Below are 23,122 nucleotides of genomic sequence, written 5' to 3'. Positions count from 1 at the left end.
CCTGCCATGGGCAGGGGCACCCTACCCTAGAGCAGGCTGCACACAGCCTCAGCCAGCCTGGCCTTAAACACCTCCAGCCATGGGGCCTCAACCACCTCCCTGGGCAACCCAGTCCAGCCTCTCACCACTCTCATGCCCAAGAACTTCTGAATGAGCAATGCATTAGGTTTCATTTTGCTAGAGCTCCTGCCTAGATAAAGGTTTGAATTTTTCTCTTTCCAAACAAAGGCTATGAATGAACTTCTTACTTCATCTAAGAAGTTCAAGGCTGTATTTAATCAGCTAGGTGTTATACAGAAAAAAAAACTAACTATGCTTATAGCTAGGGTAAAGCACTTTAGTATTTCTGCAGGATCAGGAGGTCAATGGGATGAGATTTAACAAGGCCAAGTGAAGGGCTCTACACTTTGGCCACAGCAACTCCAAGCAGCACTACAGGCTGGGGACAAGAGTGGCTGAGAGCAGCCAGGAAGAAGGGGACCTGGGGGTACTGGTAGAGAGTAACTGAACATGAGCCAGCAGTGTGCCCAGGTGGCCAGGAGAGCCAATGGCATGCTGGCCTGGATCAGGAACAGTGTGGCCAGTAGAACAAGGGAAGTTATTCTGCCTCTGTACTCAGCACTGCTCAGGCCACACCTTGAGTGCTGTGTCCAGTTCTGGGCTCCTCCATTCAAGAGAGATTTGAGATGCTGGAAGGTGTCCAGAGAAGGGCAATGAAGCTGGTGAGGGGCCTGGAGCACAGCCCTGTGAGGAGAGGCTGAGGGAGCTGGGGGTGTGCAGCCCGCAGAAGAGGAGGCTCAGGGCAGACCCCATTGCTATCTACAACTCCCTGAAGGGAGGTTGTAGCCAGGTATAAGTTGGGCTCTTCTGCCAGGCAAGCAGCAAGAGAACAAGGGGACACAGTCTCAAGTTGTGCCAGGGGAGGTCTAGGGTGGATGTTGTTAGGAAGTTGTTGTCAGAGAGAGTGATTGGCATTGGAATGGGCTGCCCAGGGAGGTGGTGGAGTCACCATCCCTGGAAACCTTTAAAGAATGGCTGGAGTGCCATGATTTAGTTGATTAGATGGTATTGAGTGCTAGGTTGGACTTGATGATCTCTGATTAATTCTGTGATTCTGTAATTGCCAGAATTAATTTTGATATGAGGCTTGAGCTTCCTGCAAGAACTTTTTAGGAGTCTCAAATGAACATGACAAATAGCTAGCTTGAATCATCAGAAGCAATTTGTATCCTCTGTCAGGTAGCCATGCAGTAGACTGGAAGGGCATAACAGGACATGCAGAGAGATGTACTCCTCCTGTTGGGAGAAAAGGACCCCACAGGCAAGGCCAGTTTCTCCTCTGCAAACACTAGCTGCACAGGCCATGTACTCCAAACACAAAGCCACTAAGCTGAGCTACCCATGGGAGTCAAATGGGACTGCAAACTTATATTTCATCCATAAGAATCAGGAGAAAAGCTTCTTTATATCTGTGGAAAAAAATCAATTCTAAGGAAAATATGTTTTCAAACAGTCTGCTTCATGCCAATACCCAAGATAAAGCAATTGGACTGGCTAATTACAGCTGTAAAGGGATTATGATGAACTTGTGGAATCACTGCTCATCACCCAGTTCCTCATTAAATATCCCACTTCTTGGTAGGGACAGAGTGCCAGATACATCAACAACTACACCAAACAGAGACAGGAACAGTCCTGAGCCTGAGTGGGAACTATTATGCCAGAGACAGGCATAAAAGCCACTCTATCTGGACACTTAGTAGATGTTCAGTACTCTGGAAAAGGAGTCACCACTGCTGAGCTGACAGACACACAAATGACTAAAACTTAACAAACACAAACTGCTGTAGAACTTTACAGAGCCTCCACATATTTACATTCACAGAGCTTTACAGGCAATCTTTCCCATCCCATATGAGTTTTTATCTGCAGTGCTGTGAAGCCAGGTTGGTAAAGACATGCCCATTTCCTCATTTGTCCAAACTACACACTCCTGTATGCCCCAAAGGAACTGAAATATGGATTACTTGCCTTACATACAAATCTGCATGATACTTCTTTCCATTTAGAACTCCCAGCAATGTTGGATTCTCATTATTTCTGAAATTGAGGGTGGAATCATAGACTGCAGAAACTACAAGAAGAGAAACAGGTTATGTCATTACTGTAGTAACAGAATGGAAACAAGTCACTCCCAGACAAAGAGCACATCCACATATCAGCAACAGCACCACGGTCTGAGTTGTCACTAAGGTAAAGATGACACTGGAATCTTCAACATGCAGGGTTTAAGAAACCAGTGACTATTCAAGGAGCTGCACCAGTGAAATGGAAAGGTTTTCTTCCCACCTCTGCCTCCTTCCCCATCAGCAGAATGTCTGGCATAGGAAACAATTACAGTTACAGTGTCTGACAGTGAATATACCTAAGACATTCTAGGAATCAAATAGTTGAAAAAAAAATACTAGCTTGCTTAACTCACTGAGAATGACACAACTCTGCCCCACATCTAAGCAGATAACCAAGGTGATACACACTTCATAAGCAACTAGCAATATATACAGTTCAACTCAGAATGGGTGAAGTGTGTGTGAGACAATAGCTCCAAGTGCAGGGTGCTGCACTTTGGCCACAGCAACCCCATGCAGAGATACAGGCTGGGGTTGGAGTGGCTGGAGAGCAGCCAGACAGAGAGGGATCTGGGGGTGCTGATTGATACCTGCCTGAACATGAGCCAGCAGTGTGCCCAGGTGGCCAAGAGAGCCAGTGGCATCCTGGCCTGCATCAGGAATGGTGTGGTCAGCAGGAGCAGGGAGGTCATTCTGCCCCTGTACTCTGCACTGGTTAGACCACACCTTGAGTATTGTGTTCAGTTCTGGGCCCCCCAGTTTAGGAGGGACATTGAGATGCTTGAGCGTGTCCAGAGAAGGGCAACGAGGCTGGGGAGAGGCCTTGAGCACAGCCCTACGAGGAGAGGCTGAGGGAGCTGGGATTGGTTAGCCTGGAGAAGAGGAGGCTCAGGGGAGACCTTATTGCTGTCTACAACTACCTGAGGGGAGGTTGTGGCCAGGAGGAGGTTGCTCTCTTCTCTCAGGTGGCCAGCACCAGAACAAGAGGACACAGCCTCAGGCTGTGCCAGGGGAGATTTAGGCTGGAGGTGAGGAGAAAGTTCTTCCCTGAGAGAGTCATTGGACACTGGAATGGGCTGCCCGGGGAGGTGGTGGAGTCGCCGTCCCTGGAGCTGTTCAAGGCAGGACTGGACGTGGCACTTGGTGCCATGGTCTGGCCTTGAGCTCTGTGGTAAAGGGTTGGACTTGATGATATGTGAGGTCTCTTCCAACCTTGGTGATACTGTGGTACTGTGATACATCCTACAGCAGAAGAGTCTGAGTCTGTGAGTTGTTTGGATTCAAAACAACCTTCCCTTCATATCCACTATTTGATAACTGAAACACTTGCTGTAAGGCAAAGGCAAAGAGAGTAACAGATGATGTTTTGTGTGAGCTGGGCTGCTACAATGAAGAAGCTATGAGGAATACATCATCTAAGTCCAACAGCACAAAAGTTTCAGCTTGGAGAAAACACTTTCTGCAGTTCAGGACTGCATGGTAACATTAAAAGGATTTGCAAGGGCCATTGGTAGTTAAGCTACAATAGCAGTAACAAGCAGTTTCTACAGAAAAAGTGTTCACTGTTTTAAACCACAGCAAGCACGTCAAAAATGTTTCTTTGAACACATAGAATCATAGAATCAACCAGGTTGGAAGAGACCTCCAAGATCATCCAGGCCAACCTAGCACCCAGCCCTAACCAGTCAACCAGACCATGGCACTAAGTGCCTCAGACAGGCTTTTCTTGAAGACCCCCAGGGACGGTGCCTCCACCACCTCCCTGGGCAGCCCATTCCAATGCCAATCACTCTCTCTGTGAAGAACTTCTTCCTAACATCCAGCCTATACCTACCCTGGCACAACTTGAGACTGTGTCCCCTTGTTCTATTGCTGGTTGCCTGGCAGAAGAGGCCACCCCCCACCTGGCTACAATGCCCCTTCAGGTAGTTGTAGACAGTAATAAGGTCAGCCCTGAGCCTCCTCTTCTCCAGGCTAAACAGGCCCAGCTCCCTCAACCTCTCCTCATAGGATTTGTGTTCCAGGCCCCTCACCAGCATTGTTGCCCTTCTCTGGACACATTCCAGCACCTCAACATCCTTCTTGAATGGAGGAGCCCAGAACTGGACACAACACTCAAGGTGTGGCCTGAGCAGTACTGAGTACAGGGGAAGAATAACCTCCCTTGTCCTGCTGGCCACACTGTTCCTGATCCAGGCCAGGATGTCATTGGCTCTCTTGGCCACCTGGGCACACTGCTGGCTCATCTTCAGCTTACTGTCTATCAGTACTCCCAGGTCCCTTTCCTCCTGGCTGCTCTCCAGCCACTCTGTCCCCAGCCTATAGTGCTGCTTGGGGTTGTTGTGGCTGAAGTGCAGAACCCTGCACTTGGCCTTGTTCAATCTCATCCCATTGGCCTCTGCCCACCCATCCAGCCTGGCCAGGTCCCTTTGCAGGGCTCTCCTACCTTCCAACAGAAGCTCCTAGCTTGGTGTCATCTGCAAACTTACTGATGCTGGACTCAATCCCCTCGTCCAGATCATCAATAAAGATATTGAACAGGACTGGGCCCAGCACTGATCCTTCCTTAGAGGCACTCTTTTCCTGATGCCACACAATTACCAGAGACCAATTCATTTTCCTGTTCTCTGCTATAGAGTTTTGCAATAATGAATACAGTGATGAACCTTTATTGGGAGATCTCTTGAGCCATGCAAGAAAATATTTCATTACACAGAACAGATTTGCTTTAGGTTTTGAAGCCTCTCTAGCTACAAAAGATTAACTAGATGATTCTTATGGTCTCTTCCAATCCTGACTGATTCTATGATTCTAAGATTCTAACTATAGTTCACTCACAGCAATGGCTTAGCCAGGGGCTAACCTCCCTGCTCTCCCAACACAAAAGTGAGGGGAAGAGTAACATACACAACTCAGGGCTGCGATAAAGAGATGAGTTTAATATGACATAAGGTATCACACACACAATGGGCAATTACCTTAATCTAATTGATCTAATAATACAATGCATGACTGACAAGTGTGAGTTCCTGCACCTGGGTCAGTGCAATCCCTCGCACAAATACAGGCTGGAGAGTGAATGGCTGAGGGCAGCCCCGAGGAAAAGGCCCTGGGGGTCTGTTGTGATGGAAAGTTCAACAGGAGCCTGCAGTGTGAGTGCAGCCCAGACAGCAACCCTGTGCTGGGTTGCAGCAAGAGCAGTGCAGCCAGCAGAGCAAGGGAGGTGATTCTGCCCCTTTTCTCTGCTCTCCTGAGACTCCACCTGGAGTCCTGTGTGCAGTTCTGGAGCCCCCAGCACAAGAAGGACATGGAACTGCTGGAGCCAGTCCAGAGGAGGGCCACAAAGATGCTCAGAGGGCTGCAGGAGCTCTGCTATGAGCACAGGCTACAAGAGTTGGGGCTCTTCAGCCTGGAGAAGTGAAGGCTTCCAGGAGACCTTGGAGTGGCCTTCCAGTATCTGAAGGGGACCTATAGGAAAAGCTGGGGAGGGACTACTGACAAGGTCTTGTAATGACAGGACAAAGGGTAATGGGTTTAGACTTGAAGAGGGGAGATTTAGACTAGATGTTAGGAGGAAGTTCTTTCCAGTGAGTGTGGTGAGACACTGGCACAGGTTGCCCAGGGAGGTTGTGGCTGCTCCTTCCCTGGAGGTGTTCAAGGCCAGGTTGGATGAGGCTTTGAGCAACCTGTTCTAGTGGGAGGTGTCCCTGCCTATAGCAGGGGGTTGGAACTGGATGATCCTTGAGGTCCCTTCCAACCTAAACCATTCTATGATTCTATATAAAAACAAGGGCACAAAGATAAGACAGTCTCTGCCTGGCTGTTGCCCTATTAACTCTTCTGCCTGAATCTGTGTATTTCCAACTGGTTTCTGCTTCTAACACCCCTTGCTGACCTTTCCAGCTCACCCTGCACATTAGAGAGATTCTGAGATAAGGGAGTGGGTGGAAAGAAGGTGGAAGGGTGATTGGGAGCCCCTCTTTGGCACTCTGACTGCTTGTCAGGGGTCTTGTATTACTTTTAACTTGCATATTACTGCATGTGTTGTAAATATCTGTAATATATTGTATATATCTGCTTGTAAATTGTGCTAAGCTGTAAATATAAAGCTTCATTCCTTAACTTCCAGCCAGCTGAGTTAGTCTGGTTAATCTAGTGGTGGGGGGTGGAACTCCAAAACCACTACACTTATTCACAGCTCATGGCATTGGAGGTCACAGAGTCTAGACTCTGCTCTTCTTCACTGCTTCAGGTCTAATTCCCTGTGCCCTCAGGAAAACGGTCACCCTAACTCAAAAGGAAAGGTTAAACTGTGCCCCATAAGGCAGTTATTGATGCTGCAATCACTACTTCCTTACATATCAGAAAAGATCCAAGATGGGTGATACATTTTGGGGTGGGAAGTTGTGGATGCCTGACAAGCTACAACAGTGATATCATCTACCTGTCTTGCAAGGGAGTATGGTGGAAGAAGCATGACAGAGAGCAAGTGAGTTGACTACAAAGCTTTTACAACAGCACCTATCCCAGATATGCCACATGGAAACACGTCTTCAAAGAAGACAAAAGAAGTTTTGACATGAACTTCAGTCAAGCTGAAGCTGAAGAACATTTCCTTTCAAACCACTGATCACTTTGTCTTTTTAACATATCAGCCTGCTAACAGTACAAAAGTCTACCAAATCCCAAAGCCACTGCAGCATTATGGCTGCTTGGTGCTGTTTTTCCTTTGCCCAGAGAGCGCATGGCAATGACTTCAATGGATCACACTAGTCAAGGAAAATCACTTTGAAGCACGTGTGCCACATTCTTACTGCTGTCACTTTAAAGTTGGCAACTGCAAGTAACCACAAATAACTAGGGAGAGAGAGTTCAGAACGACACAAACTCATGTTCTACAAAGCAGAAATAATTGATGTGTGAATTTCAGCTCCACATATCTTCAGTTGAGGTCTACTCTGCTTTCCCAGTTCCATAAATAAACTCTAGTGAGTACATATCTACAGAAGTTTAAAGCAGAATATTTTTTCCATTAGACAGTGGTTTTATCTGAAGCAGATATAGACCACAATATTGCTTTAGGACACTGTGCCTCAGTTCCTCCAGTGATTTATTGCTTCATCTAGAATAGGATTGCTTAGTAAGTTGTGCCAGTTTGAAGCTACTTAGGATATTTTGGTGAGAAGAATTAGATGCTAGGCTGTGAAAAGGAAACAGTGGTGATGTCTGCTGCACTCATAGGCTTGCTGAGATGGATAAGAACAAGAACACAAACATAGATAAAGGAGTTGCTCTCTGGGAATAGCTCTCTGGGCTTTTTGGGCTGCCTGACTAATCCATCTGCTTCCTAACCCCCCTGGCCGACCCTCCAAACTACCTTCAGTGTAAGGCAAAGTCTTGGGTAAGGGAGAGAGGTGGAAGGAAGGTGGAAGGGTGGTTGGGAGCCTCTCTTGGGGACTCTGGTTTCTGGGAGGGCTGCTGTGTTTCTGTATTACCTTTACCTTGTCTATTTCTGTCTATAGCTGTATAGATTGTAAATATCTGCTTGGATATTGCATTAAGCTGTAAATATAAAGCTTCATTCATTCATTCATTCCATTGCCAGAGCCACTGAGTCTAGTCTGGGTGATTTTCCAAAGTGTGAGGGGGAAGGTAACACCCAAACCATAGCATAAGTACTAAGAAATACTATCCTTTGGCAATAGGTATGGAACATACAAGCTGAGTTCCTCCAATACAGGCTCATAATAGCAGAAAACAAAAAAGATATCCATGCTGGCCCAGGGCTTTGTTAGCAAAACCTACTCATTCATTTTCACAGGCTGCTGGGAGAAAGGTCAGAATGGATCTCAGGGCTTTTCTGCTAGAATGCATGCTGCAGGGTAAAGAAGAGCATTGCAAAGTGGCACCAGTTAGATGAAGTGACCATTTAACATGGTTCCTTGTGGCTTTCCTTACCTACATTTCTCAAGCACTGCACGGTGACAGCAAATCCTTTAGTTCGTGGCAGTAAGTGATATTTGAGCTTGGGCAGGCCTTTGGCTTCGGCTACTTGCATGCTGATTTGGTGCTTCTGCTCTGTGAACCTTGTGCCCTCGCAATGAATCAGGAACTAAAACCAAGACAGAACAGCAGCTCAGGTCTTCTACATCTGTCCAACCAGAGGCACCTCTAATTCACAACCACAAAATTCAAATGAAGACTGCTAGCAGTGGCAGATGCAGCCTCATACATATTTAGCATTTGAAAACAAACAAACAAAAAAGCCAAAAGCAAACACTCTTCATTGCCACCACCCATCCAACCTGCCACCCTTTGGTTTGAAATTCTTAGGCCTTTAGCTTCTTAGACTTCAGGCTTTACCACCTGCTCTGCTGCTTGCTATCAGAATGACTTTATTTCTCTAAATGAGTCACTCCATCTCTAACGAGATATTAGAAAACACTCAGATATCTCTTACTGATGGTAAGGTGGTCAAGTGTCACAGTCTAAACCAAACACATGTCTAGGCAATGCTTCAGTGCCCAGCTCGCTTCCCCTCCCTCCAACCTGCTCGCTTTCACTATGGCATAAGTGTCACTGACAACTGCAGGCAGTAAACTGTGATGCCAACGACAGAGCTAGTAAGAGGTGTGAGGCAGTAGATGCAAGACAACAAAAAGCCTCATCCCTTTATGAATATGGAGGTGATCAGACATGAACAATTATAGTTTTGCCACTGGCAGGCAGGGGAGAGCAGACAGACCTTTGGAGATTTACCATTAGTTCATTGGCTTTCTGCCAAGCCTGAATGCAAGCTAACACATCAAAGAGCACTGCCAAATCACACAAGCTAAGTTCTCATAACCCACAGCAAAGACGTAGCCAACAGAGAAAGAAACAAAAGTAGCCAAGCTGCTGTCTTCAGTTCCAGCTCATTTAAGAACACTTTTAATCACATTTCAAATGCATTAAGTTAAATAGCTAAATGAAACATGATGAGGAACTGATCAAAAAATCCTTCCAGTCTGCTTATTGTGCTCTTTCTATGTTTAAGGGACTACTGCTGTGCCTTTTGACATTATGTTACCATAAGAAGGCAAATTAAAACTCTACACTGCAATAACCCCATGTGTACATGGACAACTGCATCACCTCTCTTGCTACAAGTATATAGCTCCTTCTTAGTCATCCCTCTACAGTGGTATATAAAGGATGGTGGCTCACCAATTAAAATTGAACTGCATAGGTGTATAGAAGGGGGGGGGGGGGTAGGGAAATCCTGCAGAGGGATTGGGACAGGCTGGAGCCATGGGCTGAGGCCAATCGCTTGAGGTTTAAAAAGGCCAAGTGCCAGGTCATGTACTTTGGCCACAACAACCCCAGCAGCCCTACAGGCTGGGGGAGGAGTGGCTGGAGAGCTGCCTGGTGGAAAGGGACCTGGGGGTGTTGGTGGCCAGCAGCTGACCATGAGCCAGCAGTGTGCCCAGGTGGCCAAGAAAGCCAACAGCATCCTGGCCTGTATCAGCAATGGTGTGACCAGCAGGAGCAGGGAGGTGATCATGCCTCTGTACTCAGCACTGCTGAGACCACACCTCGAGTTCTGTGTCCAGTTCTGGTCACCACAGTATAGGAGGGACACTGAGGTGCTGGAGCAGGTGCAGAGAAGGGTGAGGAGGCTGGGGAGAGGTCTGGCAAACATGACCTATGGGGAGCAGCTGAGGAAGCTGGAGGTGTTTAGTCCGGAGAAGAGAAGGCTGAGAGGGGACCTTATTGCCCTCTATAACTACCTAGAAGGAGGTTGCAGTGAGGCTGGAGCTGGTCTCTTCTCCCCAGTTACTAACAATAGGACAAGAGGAAATGGCCTCAAGTTGTGTCAGGGCAGGTTTAGGTTGGATGTTGGGAGGAAGTTCTTTCCTGAGCAGGAGATCAGGCATTGGCACAGGCTGCCCAGGGAGGTGGTGGAGTCACCATCCCTGGAGGTGTTTAAGAGAAGAGTGGATGTGGCACTTGAGGCTATGGTCTGGTGATCAAGGATGCTGGGGTGAAGGTTGGACTGGATGATCCTGGTGGTCCTTTCCAACCACAGTGTTTCCTAGTGATTAGATGTTGTGCTGAGGGCTTTGGTTTAGTCAAGGACTTGTCAGTGTGAAACTCATGACTGGAGTCGGTGAGCTTGAAGGGCTTCTCCAAACTAAGAAATTCTGTGGTTCTGTATTCAATACCTTTTAAGAATCACAGAGCACAGAAAAAATCCCTGTGCTAGAGAGTGGAACTAGAAGTCAAAAATTATCCCTTTGCTAGGTAGCCTTCTGCCTGAAAGACATTAAATCACTATGCAAGCACAGAGCTTAGCTACAATTGCTTAGGACTCACTTCAATCAACGACTGAAGAAGAACTAACACAACAAAGTTTCAGAAAATGAGAGATACAGCACAAACATCTTCATCAGGAACCAGCTTTGTAAGCAATAGTTTCTGCAGGCCCTTGTGAGGCTGCTTAAAGCCCAATTTCCTTAATTGAATTCCTCTCTCACCATCACCACCTGACAAGAAATTAGATGTTTCTGAGTGTTGATTAAAAATATATATATGTATATAAAGGAAGGCTTTTCATTCCCAAAGCAGGAAATGCCAGGCAGGCTCAATAATAGTGGTAATGCAAAAAGTAACACTTCCCTGTTACTGAAAGGTGACATCCACCCTCAACTGGTAGCAGCGCTGATGGCCCCTGGCGTCACTTCTGTGACCAGGCTTCCACTGGGCTCCTGAGTTGAGCTTCTCAGGAGTAGCCTGCTGACTGTCTATGTCCTTCATCCTCCCCAAGTACCACAGTGCCCTGCACTCCATTTGTTGGCCCTTACTTACCCAAAAGTTTTCAGGGTAGTCCCGGAGGTTCAGCAACTTCTGTGCGACTGTTTTCCGATCTTCCTCCCACTTACGCTTGCAGAAGACTATCTCTAGGAAATACCACATCCAGCCAATGACAGGCATGTAGGAGAGCTCTTTTTTGGCAAGGACTTTGGAGCTCTGCAAGATAGAGTCAAAGCAAGTAAAACAGTGTTAGACTATCTAGAGTTCTCTGTGAGTATGACACGTGCACAATTAGACACTAATATATTGATTCATATTGCCCGCTCCCCGTTTTAACACTAGTGCAAAAGCAAACCAAAGGTTATGCAGTTTTTCCTCAGGTAAGAGAACAGTCAAATCTAATCTCAGAGAGCTGAATGAAAGGCAACTTCCAGAATTGAATATATACAGTATGTGTGTGCTTGTCTACCCTAGCCAAAACTTGAAACACAAAACATCAGCCAAATTCCTTCAACCACTGAGCAAGCCATGCAGAAGATCCAAGCGATGTAAAACAAAACTCTTAACTCACAGTATCACAGTATCACCAAGGTTGGAAGAGACCTCACAGATCATCAAGTCCAACCCTCTAACACAGAGCTCAAGGCCAGACCATGGCACCAAGTGCCACGTCCAGTCCTGCCTTGAACAGCTCCAGGGACGGCGACTCCACCACCTCCCCAGGCAGCCCATTCCAGTGTCCAATGACTCTCTCAGGGAAGAACTTTCTCCTCACCTCCAGCCTAAATCTCCCCTGGTGCAGCTTGAGGCTGTGTCCTCTCGTTCTGGTGCTGGCCACCTGAGAGAAGAGAGCAACCTCCTCCTGGCCACAACCTCCCCTCAGGTAGTTGTAGACAGCAATAAGGTCTCCCCTGAGCCTCCTCTTCTCCAGGCTAACCAATCCCAGCTCCCTCAGCCTCTCCTTGTAGGGCTGTGCTCAAGGCCTCTCCCCAGCCTCGTTGCCCTTCTCTGGACACGCTCAAGCATCTCAATGTCCCTCCTAAACTGGGGGGCCCAGAACTGAACACAGCACTCAAGGTGTGGTCTAACCAGTGCAGAGTACAGGGGCAGAATGACCTCCCTGCTCCTGCTGGCCACACCATTCCTAATGCAGGCCAGGATGCCACTGGCTCTCTTGGCCACCTGGGCACACTGCTGGCTCATGTTCAGGTGGGTATCGATCAGCACAAAGAGATCCTGGGCAGTGGCAAGCCAAGTTTAAGATATCTTGCAGCTATACTTCTCCCCAAAGTTCAGACAACTCACCATGACAACCTCCTCCCCAGTCTGAATAAGGAGCAGAGTCACAAAGCCATTGCTGCACAAGAGTGTATTGATGCATACACATGGTTCAGAAACCTTAAGCAGTACTACAGGCAATAGCAACAATAAAAGTACTTCAATTGTTCAGGTTTGTTTACTGAATGGTAGAATCATTTAACACTATTGAATTTCTCTTCAAAGCTTGTTTCTGGAGTATGGGGATGAAAAAAAAAGCAAAACAGGTACTGATATCCCTTTGGACAGAACATCTGACGCTACTCACTCCTTTCCTGCCCATCAAGGCAGCCCATGTTGGTGAAGTGGCTTAGATTTAACTTTGCTACTTAATATAATGAGGGGTGTGTGTGTGTAAATTGTTGGTTCATCACTTCCTGAAAAACAGTGACATTTTCTCAGATGATAGACAGAGAAATAGCAGTCCAGTTTGTACTCAGCACTTGTGAGACCACACCTTGAGCACTGTGTCCAGTTCTGGTCACCACAGTATAGGAGGGACACTGAGGTGCTGGAGCAGGAGCAGAGAAGGGTGAGGAGGCTGGGGAGACCTCTGGCAAACATGACCTGTGAGGAGTGGCTGAGGGAGCTGTAGGTGTTTAGTCTGGAGAAGAGGAGGCTGAGAGGGGACTTTATTGCCCTCTACAGCTACATAAAAGGAGGTTGTAGTGAGGCTGGAGCTGGTCTCTTCTCCCAAATTACTAATGATAGGACAAGAAGAAATGGACTCAAGTTGCATCAGGTGGGGTTTAGGTTGGATGTTGGGAGGAAGATCTTTTCTGAGTGGGTGGTCAGGCACTGAAACAGGCTGCCCAGGGAGGTGGTGGAGGCACCATCCCTGGAGGTGTTTAAAAGCAGAGTGGATGTGCTTGAGGCTGTGGTCTAGTGATGAAGGCTGCTGGGATGAAGGTTGGATGGATGATGCTGGTGGTCCTTTCCAGCCAAAGCGATTCCTAGTGATTAGATGCTGTGCTGAGGGCTTTGGTTTGGTCAAGGACCTGTCAGTGTGAAACTCATGACTGGAGTTGGTGAGCTTGAAGGGCTTCCTCAATCTAAGAGATTCTGAGATTCTGTATCCCCGGTATCGCTCTAGGCTATCCCATCAAAGTGCCCTGCAGACAGGTTCCAGGACATTCCACTTGACCAGCAGGAATTACTGACTGATAGAAATTACCATCAATAGAATGACCTTTTTTTTTAACATTATTTGGGGTCATTGCTGTTCATTTGGTTTCTAAGAGAAGAGACTTGACCTAATTCTCTATCTCGGCTCATTTCTCTCATCCGCTTTTCCTTCCTTGAGAAGGAAAATACCTTAAATAATTAAGCTGCCTAAAAGCTCACAAGACTGGAAAGTGAGGGCACATCACACAGCTTTGCTAGCAACTGTTAGACACAGCAGCAGAGAAGAAAACAGTGTAAGACAATGCAGAAACTATTGCTGCCAAACGATTCACCACTTAATCACAAAGTGCTCCCTCTTGATCATCCAAAGATTTCCATGATGGGCTCAGATCACAAATACAAACTCAGATCTTCCACAAGAAGAAGTCATGGGACTCAATAAACCTTTTGCTATTTCGATTTCAAGCCATGTTGGATGTTGGTCCCTCTTGTATGGCAGCAGCCATGCTGAGCCCAGCCTCCACTACCGGCTCCTCAAACTGGTTACAGAGACATAGGCTCTTCTCCCACCACGTTCCTTTAGCTCTGTTTTTTTCCTACATGACTGTTTTTCATTTTCTCACTACTCCTAAAACAAGTGATTTTCTCATTTCCAGAATAAATGCAAATAGTTCTAACACAGAGCTTTAAAAGTGCTCCAAAGAGCATGCAGGCCATGTACAGTACAGGTTCCATTTAAAGCACACAGACCGTTCCTCTTCCCTTTATGTGATGAGGAAGACAGTCAAGTAAAAGCTTTCCCCAAGAAACCCAACCAGATGTGAAATGTCTCCAGATGAGAGGATTAAGACCTTAGGGAACTACTGCCCACCTCAGTCACAACCATGGCAGCTGTCAGATACAGTACAGCATAAGCCACTGCACAATGAGGCAAACAGCAACAGCATTACCACAAAAAAAAAAAGGCAAAAAAAATCCCACAATCTCAATTTTTGTTTACAGTCAGTGTTCAGAGAATCACAGAATCAGTCAGGTTGGAAGAGACCTCCAAGATCATCCAATACAACCTAGTACCCAGCCCTGGCCAGTCAACTACACCATGGCACTGAGTGCCCCAGCCAGGCTTTGCTTCAACACCTCCAGGGACAGCAACTCCACCACCTCCCTGGGCAGCCCATTCCAATGCCAATCACTCTCTCTGACAACAACTTCCTCCTAACAGCCAGCCTAGACCTCCCCCAGCACAGCTTGAGACTGTGTCCCCTTGTTCTGTTGCTGGTTGCCTGGCAGAAGAGATCAACCCCACCTGGCTCCAGCCTCCCTTCAGGGAGCTGTAGACAGCAATGAGGTCTGCCCTGAGCCTCCTCTTCTGCAGGCTGCACACCCCCAGCTCCCTCAGCCTCTCCTCACAGGGCTGTGCTCCAGGCCCCTCACCAGCTTTGGTGCCCTTCTCTGGACACATTCCAGGATCTCAACATCTCTCTTGAATTGAGGAGCCCAGAACTCCACAGCACTCAAGCTGTGGCCTGAGCAGTGCTGAGTACAGAGGAAGAATAACCTCCCTCGTCCTACTGGCCACACTGCTCCTGGCCAGGATGCCATTGGCTCTCTTGGCCACCTGGGCACACTGCTGGCTCATGTTCAGCTACTATCTACCAGTTCCCTCAGGTCCCTTTCTGTCTGGCTGCTTTCCAGCCACTCTGTCTCCAGTCTCTAGTTGATTTTGGCCACTAACTGTTCCTTTACCAAAGTGCTTTTGTAAATGTGACAGTCACCTCTTACCTTCATAAGGAAAAATATTCTTTACTTTGGGGGTGACAGAGCACTGGAACAGGCTGCCCAGAGAGGTTGAGGAGTCTCCTTCTCAGGAGACTTTCAAAACCTGCCTGGACACTCTCCTGTGCAACCTGATCTAGGCATACCTGCTCTAGCAGAGGGTTGGACTAGGTGATCTCCAGAGGTCACTTTCAACCCCTACCATTATGTGACTCTGTGACACACCCAGCCTCATTACATTGGTTTAGATTGGGTATTAGGAAAACCTTCTTTACTGAAAACACGGCCAGGCATTGGAATAAGTTATCCAGGGAGGTGGTGGTCACTGAGGTGCTTAAAAAAATATGTAGACATGACTCTTTAAGACATGGTTTAATGGCCATGGCTGTATGGGTCAATGGCTGAACTCTAATCTCAGAGGTCGTTTCCAACTGAAATGATTCTATGACTACAGAAACCTAGTTAGGCTCCTGATTTCTATTGCTTCATATTGAATACAACTTGTCACCATCTATCCCTTATAGGTAGGTAATGTCATCATCACCACAGAATTAAGTCAAGATGGCTTAAAAGGAGGGCTCTGAATCATCCTCAGGAGCTGACAGGGAAAAAAGCTCAATCTTGAAAACAGATGCACACATTCTCCTGGCCTGACGTAATACTCTAGGCAATTATGGATAACTCATTCCTCCCTCCTCTCTGACAAGCTGTAACCTGGTTACTGCTTTCAGTTGAGATGGCAGCTCTTTCATTCTGACACAGAGATTCACTCAAACTCCAGTTGTGAATCTATAAGACTATACTGGAGAAAGCAAACAATTTCTACAATTGTCTGGGAAAGCATCACAGAACAACATCCTTTGGCTGCACAATGAACTGTGACAGCTTCCTAGCAAGCGAGCTATGGAGCAAAGCTGGAGGTGGGGAGATTCAGATTGGACATGAGGAGGAAGCTGTTCAGCATGAGAGTGGTGAGAGGCTGGATTGGGTTGCCCAGGGAGGTGGTTGAGGCCCCATGGCTGGAGGTGTTTAAGGCCAGGCTGCTCTAGGGTGGGGTGTCCCCACCCGTGGCAGGGGGGTTGGAACTAGATAATCCTTGTGGTCCCTTCCAACCCTGACTGATTCTACGACTCTATAAGCACACAGAGAGAAACAAAGTAATAACCTCCACAGATTAAAAATACATCTCCTTCATCAACTCTAATTCCAATGTATTTTAAATGTCTGTGAATGCCCAAGCAACCTTGTCTCAGTATTCTACATACTTGCACTGCATTGCTTTAGGTCCATCTCCTTAATTCTGCACAGTACCTGAGTGAAATCTGAGCACATATCTCTTAATTTCCAAAACCACAAAGAATTTGCTTTAGAGCTTTTTCCTACATCCAATAAGAAAAAAAAAATATTTTAAAAGCTAAACAAAACTCACCCCCAAGACCCCAAATCTTTCACAAAAGTTCCAACCACAGAGAAAGTCAATTTCAAAGTTGTGATTGAGGATTACAATGGCATTTTCCTTCCCATACTTGTGGTAGCTCGCTGGGTCAGTGTAGAGGGTGCAATCGGTGCCTGACCACCATTCCAGCAACATCACCATCTCTGGAATAAAGAAGAAGAAATATATGAGTTCACACAATATATGCAAAGCCATAAACTAGTGACATGTGGAAAAACATTAGTCACCTCAACAGTGCACAACAAAGAAAGTGCTGTAATACTGAAGATGAAATGCTGAACATGAAGCATAGAATCACACATCTTGGTACAGTGAGGGGTGTATAAAGGAGAGAAGAGAAAGAGGCAGCAGTGATTTTCCACAGCAAAGAGCTGAATTTATCTAAAAACCTACAAATTCAATGCTACAAATTATTTTATAAGAATCCATGTAAAGGTAGCACTTCTGGTGTACAGTACCACACAAAGAACAGAACAAGCTTGGAATGGAGACAAACAGACATATTCTTAGAACCACAGATTCAACCAGGTTGGAAGAGACCTCCAACATCATCCAGGCCAACCTAGCAGCCAGCCCTAGACAATCAACCAGACCATGGCACTAAGTGCCCCAGCCAGGCTTGGCTTCAACACCTCCAGGGATGGCGACTCCACCACCTCCCTGGGCAGCCCATTCCAGTGCCAATCACTCTCTCTGCCAACAACTTCCTAACAACATCCAGCCTAGACCTCCCCCAGCACAACTTGAGACTGTGTCCCCTTCTTCTGTTGCTGCTTGCCTGGCAGAAGAGACCAACCCCACCTGGCTACAGCCTCCCTTCAGGTAGTTGCAGACAGCAATGAGGTCATTCCTGAGCCTCCTCTTCTGCAGGCTGCACACCCCCAGCTTCCTCAGCCTCTCCTCACAGGGCTGTGCTCCAGGCCCTTCACCAGCTTTGTCACCCTTCTCTGGACACCTTGCAGCACCTCAACATCTTTCTTGAACTGAGGAGCCCAGAACTGGACACAGCACTCAAGGTGTGGCCTGACCAGGGCTGAATCCAGGGGCACAATAAACTCCCTTTTCCTACTGGCCACACTGTTCCTGATGCAGGCCAGGATGCCATTGGCTCTCTTGGCCACCTGGGCACACTGCTGCCTCATGTTCAGTTACTACCTATCAGTACTCCCAGGTCCCTTTCTTCCTGGCTGCTCTCAGCCACTCTGTCCCCAGCCCGGAGCTCTGCTTGGGGTTGTTGTGTCCAAAGTGTAGAACCCTGAACTTGGCCTTGTTAAATCTCATCCCATTGGCCTCTGTCTACCCATCAAGCTTGACAAGGTCCCTCTGCAGGGCTCTCCTATACTCCAACAGATCCACAGCTGCTCCTACCTTGTAGACTGCTTCCTAACCCTTCACTGCACAATGCTGATCTGCCTCAAAGCCTGCACTTACAGAATACAGCACCAAGAAATCACCTCCTATGCTGACCTGAACTATAACTAGTAATTTGAAAACCGTTTAAAGGAAGAAAGGTAACACCCAGAGCTCACTGAAACTTGTTACTTTCCACCTCAACGTTTTGCAAGAGTGAGTCATTACAAGAGCTGAGACTGTTCTTCTATAGAAGTGGTTAGTAATTCCTTCAGCTATCTATTCTTGGTAAGCCATGGAAGCATTTGCTTAGAAGACTGACCGTAACATGTCTATTTTAAAATGCAGCTAAAAGCAAGTTTGCAGATGACACCAAGCTGGGGGCAGATGTGGCTGGGTTGGAGGGCAGAAGGGCTCTGCAGCAGGACCTTGACCCCCTGGACAGATGGGCAGAGTCCAAGGGGATGGCTTCAATAGCTCCAAGTGCAGGGTGCTGCACTTTGGCCACAACAACCCCATGCAGAGATACAGGCTGGGGTCGGAGTGGCTGGAGAGCAGCCAGACAGAGAGGGATCTGGGGATGCTGATTGATACCTGCCTGAACATGAGCCAGCAGTGTGCCCATGTGGCCAAGAGAGCCAGTGGCATCCTGGCCTGCATCAGGAATGGTGTGGCCAGCAGGAGCAGGGAGGTCGTTCTGCCCCTGTACTCTGCACTGGTTAGACCACACCTTGAGTGCTGTGTTCAGTTCTGGGCCCCCCAGTTTAGGAGGGACATTGAGATGTTTGAGCGTGTCCAGAGAAGGGCAACGAGGCTGGGGAGAGGCCTTGAGCACAGCCCTACGAGGAGAGGCTGAGGGAGCTGGGATTGGTTAGCCTGGAGAAGAGGAGGCTCAGGGAAGACCTTATTGCTGTCTACAACTACCTGAGGGGAGGTTGTGGCCAGGAGGAGGTTGCTCTCTTCTCTCAGGTGGCCAGCACCAGAACAAGAGGACACAGCCTCAGGCTGCATCAGGGGAAATTTAGGCTGGAGGTGAGGAGAAAGTTCTTCACTGAGAGAGTCATTGGACACTGGAATGGGCTGCCCGGGGAGGTGGTGGAGTCGCCGTCCCTGGAGCTGTTCAAGGCAGGACTGGACGTGGCACTTGGTGCCATGGTCTGACCTTGAGCTCTGTGGTAAAGGGTTGGACTTGATGATCTATGAGGTCTCTTCCAACCCTGATGATACTGTGGTACTGTGAAGTACAATATTTTGGCTATCTCCAGTAAGTATGCAACTTGCTTTAAAAAGCAACAGAATTGTTCCCCTCTGTCACATTCTTAATTTTCTTTAACCTGTGTATTAAGGCAACATCAAGAAAGAGGAACTTGGAAAATTCTGACTAGAATACCTGGTAAAAGCACAGAAAACTCTCCTATATAAATAAAAAGTGAGACAAATGGGGGAGTTGTGACACCAATTCAAAGACTAGATAGGGTGAACATCTTTGTGATGAACGAGTACATAGTGTAGAAGACTGGGGAAAGCAGACTGACAGATAGTGTAGTCCACTCCATGCCAGCAAAAAGCAGGAGGCTGTTGGGGGGCAGGGAGAGGGGGATGGAAATCATGCACACCAACTTAAAACCTAAAACAAACCAAAGTTTTTGCTATTGGCTGCAAGTTTGCTTTTGGAGATTTTTTATCCACTCCTTGCAGGATATTCTGTAAGTAAATCTCTTGAATCACACTTCAGTGAATTACATGGCTCTGCTTTTAGAGAGAGAAATTACCAACTGAGAGAAAGGCAGGGACAATGACTCTTAATTCCTCACCCTTCCTGTGCTCAGTCTTGCTGAATGCTAAGTTAAAAGCCTCCTGCTGCAGGAAGCAAATGCAGAAATATGATATATCAATGGAGACCCTTCAATTCAGAAAATAAATCATAGAATGGCCTGGGTTGGAGGGCATCTCCAAAGGTCATCTAGTCCAATCCCCTCTACAGCCTGCAGGGTCATCCTCCACTGGATCAGGTTGCCCAGAGCCCTGTAGAGCCTCACTTGGAATAGCTCCAGGGGTGGGTCCCCAACCACCTCCATGGGCAGCCTGTTCCAGTGTTCCACTACTCTCACAGTAAAGAAACTGCTCCTAACATCCAAGCTAAATCTACTCTTCTCTAGTTTGAAGCCATTGCCCCTTGTCCTATCACCACAGGCCTTTGTAAACAGTCTCTCTCCATCCTTCTTGTAGGCTCCTTCAGGTACTGGAAGGCAGCTATTAGGTCTCCCTGGAGCCTCCTCTTCTCCAGGCTGAACAACCCCAGCTCCCTGAGCCTGTCTTTGTAGCAGAGGTGCTCCAGCCCCCTGATCATTTTCATGGCATTCCTCTGGACCCACTCCATCAGGTTTCTGTCCTTCCTGTATTGAGGGCTCCAGACCTGGATGCAGTACTCCAGGTGAGGTCTCACTAGAGCAAAGTGGCAGAATCAAGTCTCTGGATCTGCCAGCAATGTATCTTTTGATGCAGCCCAGGATGCAATTGGCTGCCTGGGCAGCAAGTGCAGTGTCTGATCATGTCAAGCTTCTCATCCATCAGCACCCACCTGTCCTGTTCTGCAGGGCTGCTTTCTGTCACTTCATCCCTCATTCTCTATTGATAGTGAGGATTGTTCTGGCCCAGGTGCAGCACCCTGCACTTGCTCATGTTGAACCTTATACATACTATAGACTTAGACTGGTCAGTATAGTGACAAGTGACCAGGGCACCTTCAGCCGTGGCAGTCAGTCTTCCTTACCAGGTGAGAATGAAATAAAAAGGCAAAGAAAAATCATGAAAGGAGATGAAGAGTGATAACTGCACGAGCTGGAATTTAGGAAAACAAACACACTATAATTTTTCAGAGGCAGGGCTATATCCCATTATCTGACAATTCTGATTTTATAGACAAAGAGAGACTTTGAATCTAACACATTCATATCATACTAAGCCATTCACATGGTACAGTAAAATAAATTGCTATTAAACCAAAGAGAAACTCAAGATTAGTGAACAACTGTAAAGGGGAACTAAACCAAAAAGGGCAAGTATTTGTCCTTCAGTCAGTCTGGATACAGAAACATAGAATAATAGAATCAACCAGGTTGGAAGAGACCTCCAACATCATCCAGTCCAACCTAGCACCCAGCCCTGGCCAATCAACCAGACCATGCCACTAAGTGTCTCAGCCAGGCTTTGCTTCAACACCTCCAGGGACAGCGACTCCACCACCTCCCTGGGCAGCCCATTCCAATGCCAATCACTCTCTCTGACAACAACTTCCTCCTAACATCCAGCCTAGACCTCCCCCACCACAACTTGAGACTGTGTCCCCTTCTTCTGTTGCTGCTTGCCTGGCAGAAGAGACCAACCCCACCTGGCTACAGCCTCCCTGCAGGTAGTTGTAGACAGCAATGAGCTCTGCCCTGAGCCTCCTCTTCTGCAGGCTGCACACCCCCAACTCCCTCAGCCTCTCCTCACAGGGCTGTGCTCCAGGCCCCTCACCAGCTTCATTGCCCTTCTCTGGACATGTTCCAGCACCTCAACATCTCGCTTGAAGGGAGAGGCTCAGAACTGGACACAGCACTCAAGGTGTGGTCTGACCAGTGCTGAGTACAGGGGCAGAATAACCTCCCTTGTCCTGCTGGCCACACTGCTCCTGATCCAGGCCAGGATGCCATCGGCTTTCCTGGCCACCTGGGCACACTGTTCAGCTTCTGTTCATCTACTATCTAGCAGCACCCCCTGGTCCCTTTCTGCCTGCCTGCTCTCCAGCCACTCTGTCCTCAGCCTGCAGTGCTGCTCAAAATTCAGTACATTCTGATTTAAGAACTTTGAACAAGATGTACTTCCTCTTGCTGATAAAGATGCATGGGAGAAAGTGGAGTTTCTTCTACTCAGGGTCCAGGTCCAGCCCTAAACACGAATAGAAAGTCTCTCTCTGCTCTTAACCAAGAAAAAAACAGCTGAACAGCAAAGGAAACAATTCAAAACAAGATTAAAAATTCTGTTTTAAAATACTCTTCAATTTGCAAACCAGAATTGACCATTTGTTTAAAATAGGCCCACTCAACTCAATGAGGAACGTGGATGGGAAGCAGGGGTTTATCTAACATCCCTAAGTGGGAATTCTGAGATGGCCAAAGATCTCACTGCCATTGTTCACTTTTCAGATACAGAGAGCAAAGTAGTAAGATGAGCATGCAAGGCAGCATTCTTGCACAGGGTGAGCAAGATGAAAGTGGAGCTCACTGATGATTGCCCAAAGGCTTGCTCTACAAAGAACAGTTTGTGACTAACAAATAGGCTAAAAGGAACACTTCACAAATGCGTCACTGGGAACGAAGAACAAAGCTGCCACTTTAAAATGGTAACAACCACCTCCTCCCACCACTTAGTAATTTGTCAACATAACTTCAAGATGAAAATCACAGATTATAGAGAACAAATTCATAGAACCAATGAGGATGGAAGAGACCTCCAAGATCACAGTATCACAGTATCATCAGGGTTGGAAGAGACCTCATAGATCATCAAGTCCAACCCTTTACCACAGAGCTCAAGGCCAGACCATGGCACCAAGTGCCACGTCCAGTCCTGCCTTGAACAGCTCCAGGGACGGCGACTCCACCACCTCCCCGGGCAGCCCATTCCAGTGTCCAATGACTCTCAGTGAAGAACTTTCTCCTCACCTCCAGCCTAAAGGTATTAGAAGAGACCTCCAAGCTTATCCAGTCCAACCTAGCACCCAGCCCTAGCCAATCAACTAGACCAGGGCACTAAGTGCCTCAGCCAGGTTTTTCCTCAACACCTCCAGGGATGGTGACTCCACCACCTCCCTGGGGCACTCATTCCAATGCCAATCACTCTCTCCACCTGAAGGGAGGCCTGGAGCCAGGTGGGGTTGGTCTCTTCTGTCAGGCAAGCAGCAATAGAATAAGGGGACACAGTCTCAAGTTGTGCCAGGGGAGGTCTAGGCTGGATGTTAGGAGGAAGTTGTTGGCAGAGAGAGTGATTGGCATTGGAATGGGCTGCCCAGGGAGGTGGTGGAGTTGCCATCCCTGGAAGTGTTCAAGCAAAGCCTGGCTGAGGCACTTAGTGCCATGGTCTGGTTGACTGGCTAGGGCTGGGTGCTAGGTTGGACTGGATGATCTTGAAGATC

General features: G+C 47.6%; 1 protein-coding gene across 1 annotated transcript in view; it reads right to left on the bottom strand.

Moving 5' to 3' along the window:
- AGPAT4 (1-acylglycerol-3-phosphate O-acyltransferase 4) overlaps positions 1 to 23,122 on the bottom strand; it is a 65,831-nt gene that overhangs the window by 14,162 nt on the left and 28,547 nt on the right. The window contains exons 3-6 of the mRNA XM_064158250.1: positions 16,570 to 16,739; positions 10,977 to 11,138; positions 8,088 to 8,241; positions 2,032 to 2,134 (exon numbers count right to left, since the gene is read on the bottom strand). Coding sequence (XP_064014320.1) covers positions 2,032 to 2,134; positions 8,088 to 8,241; positions 10,977 to 11,138; positions 16,570 to 16,739 — 589 coding nt within the window. The remainder of the gene's footprint in view (positions 1 to 2,031; positions 2,135 to 8,087; positions 8,242 to 10,976; positions 11,139 to 16,569; positions 16,740 to 23,122) is intronic.

The sequence above is a fragment of the Pogoniulus pusillus genome, chromosome 18, assembly GCF_015220805.1.
Source record: "Pogoniulus pusillus isolate bPogPus1 chromosome 18, bPogPus1.pri, whole genome shotgun sequence".
Lineage (NCBI taxonomy): Eukaryota > Metazoa > Chordata > Aves > Piciformes > Lybiidae > Pogoniulus > Pogoniulus pusillus.
The sequence above is the reverse complement of the archived record's forward strand: the minus strand, read 5'-3'. Positions and strand labels throughout refer to the sequence as shown.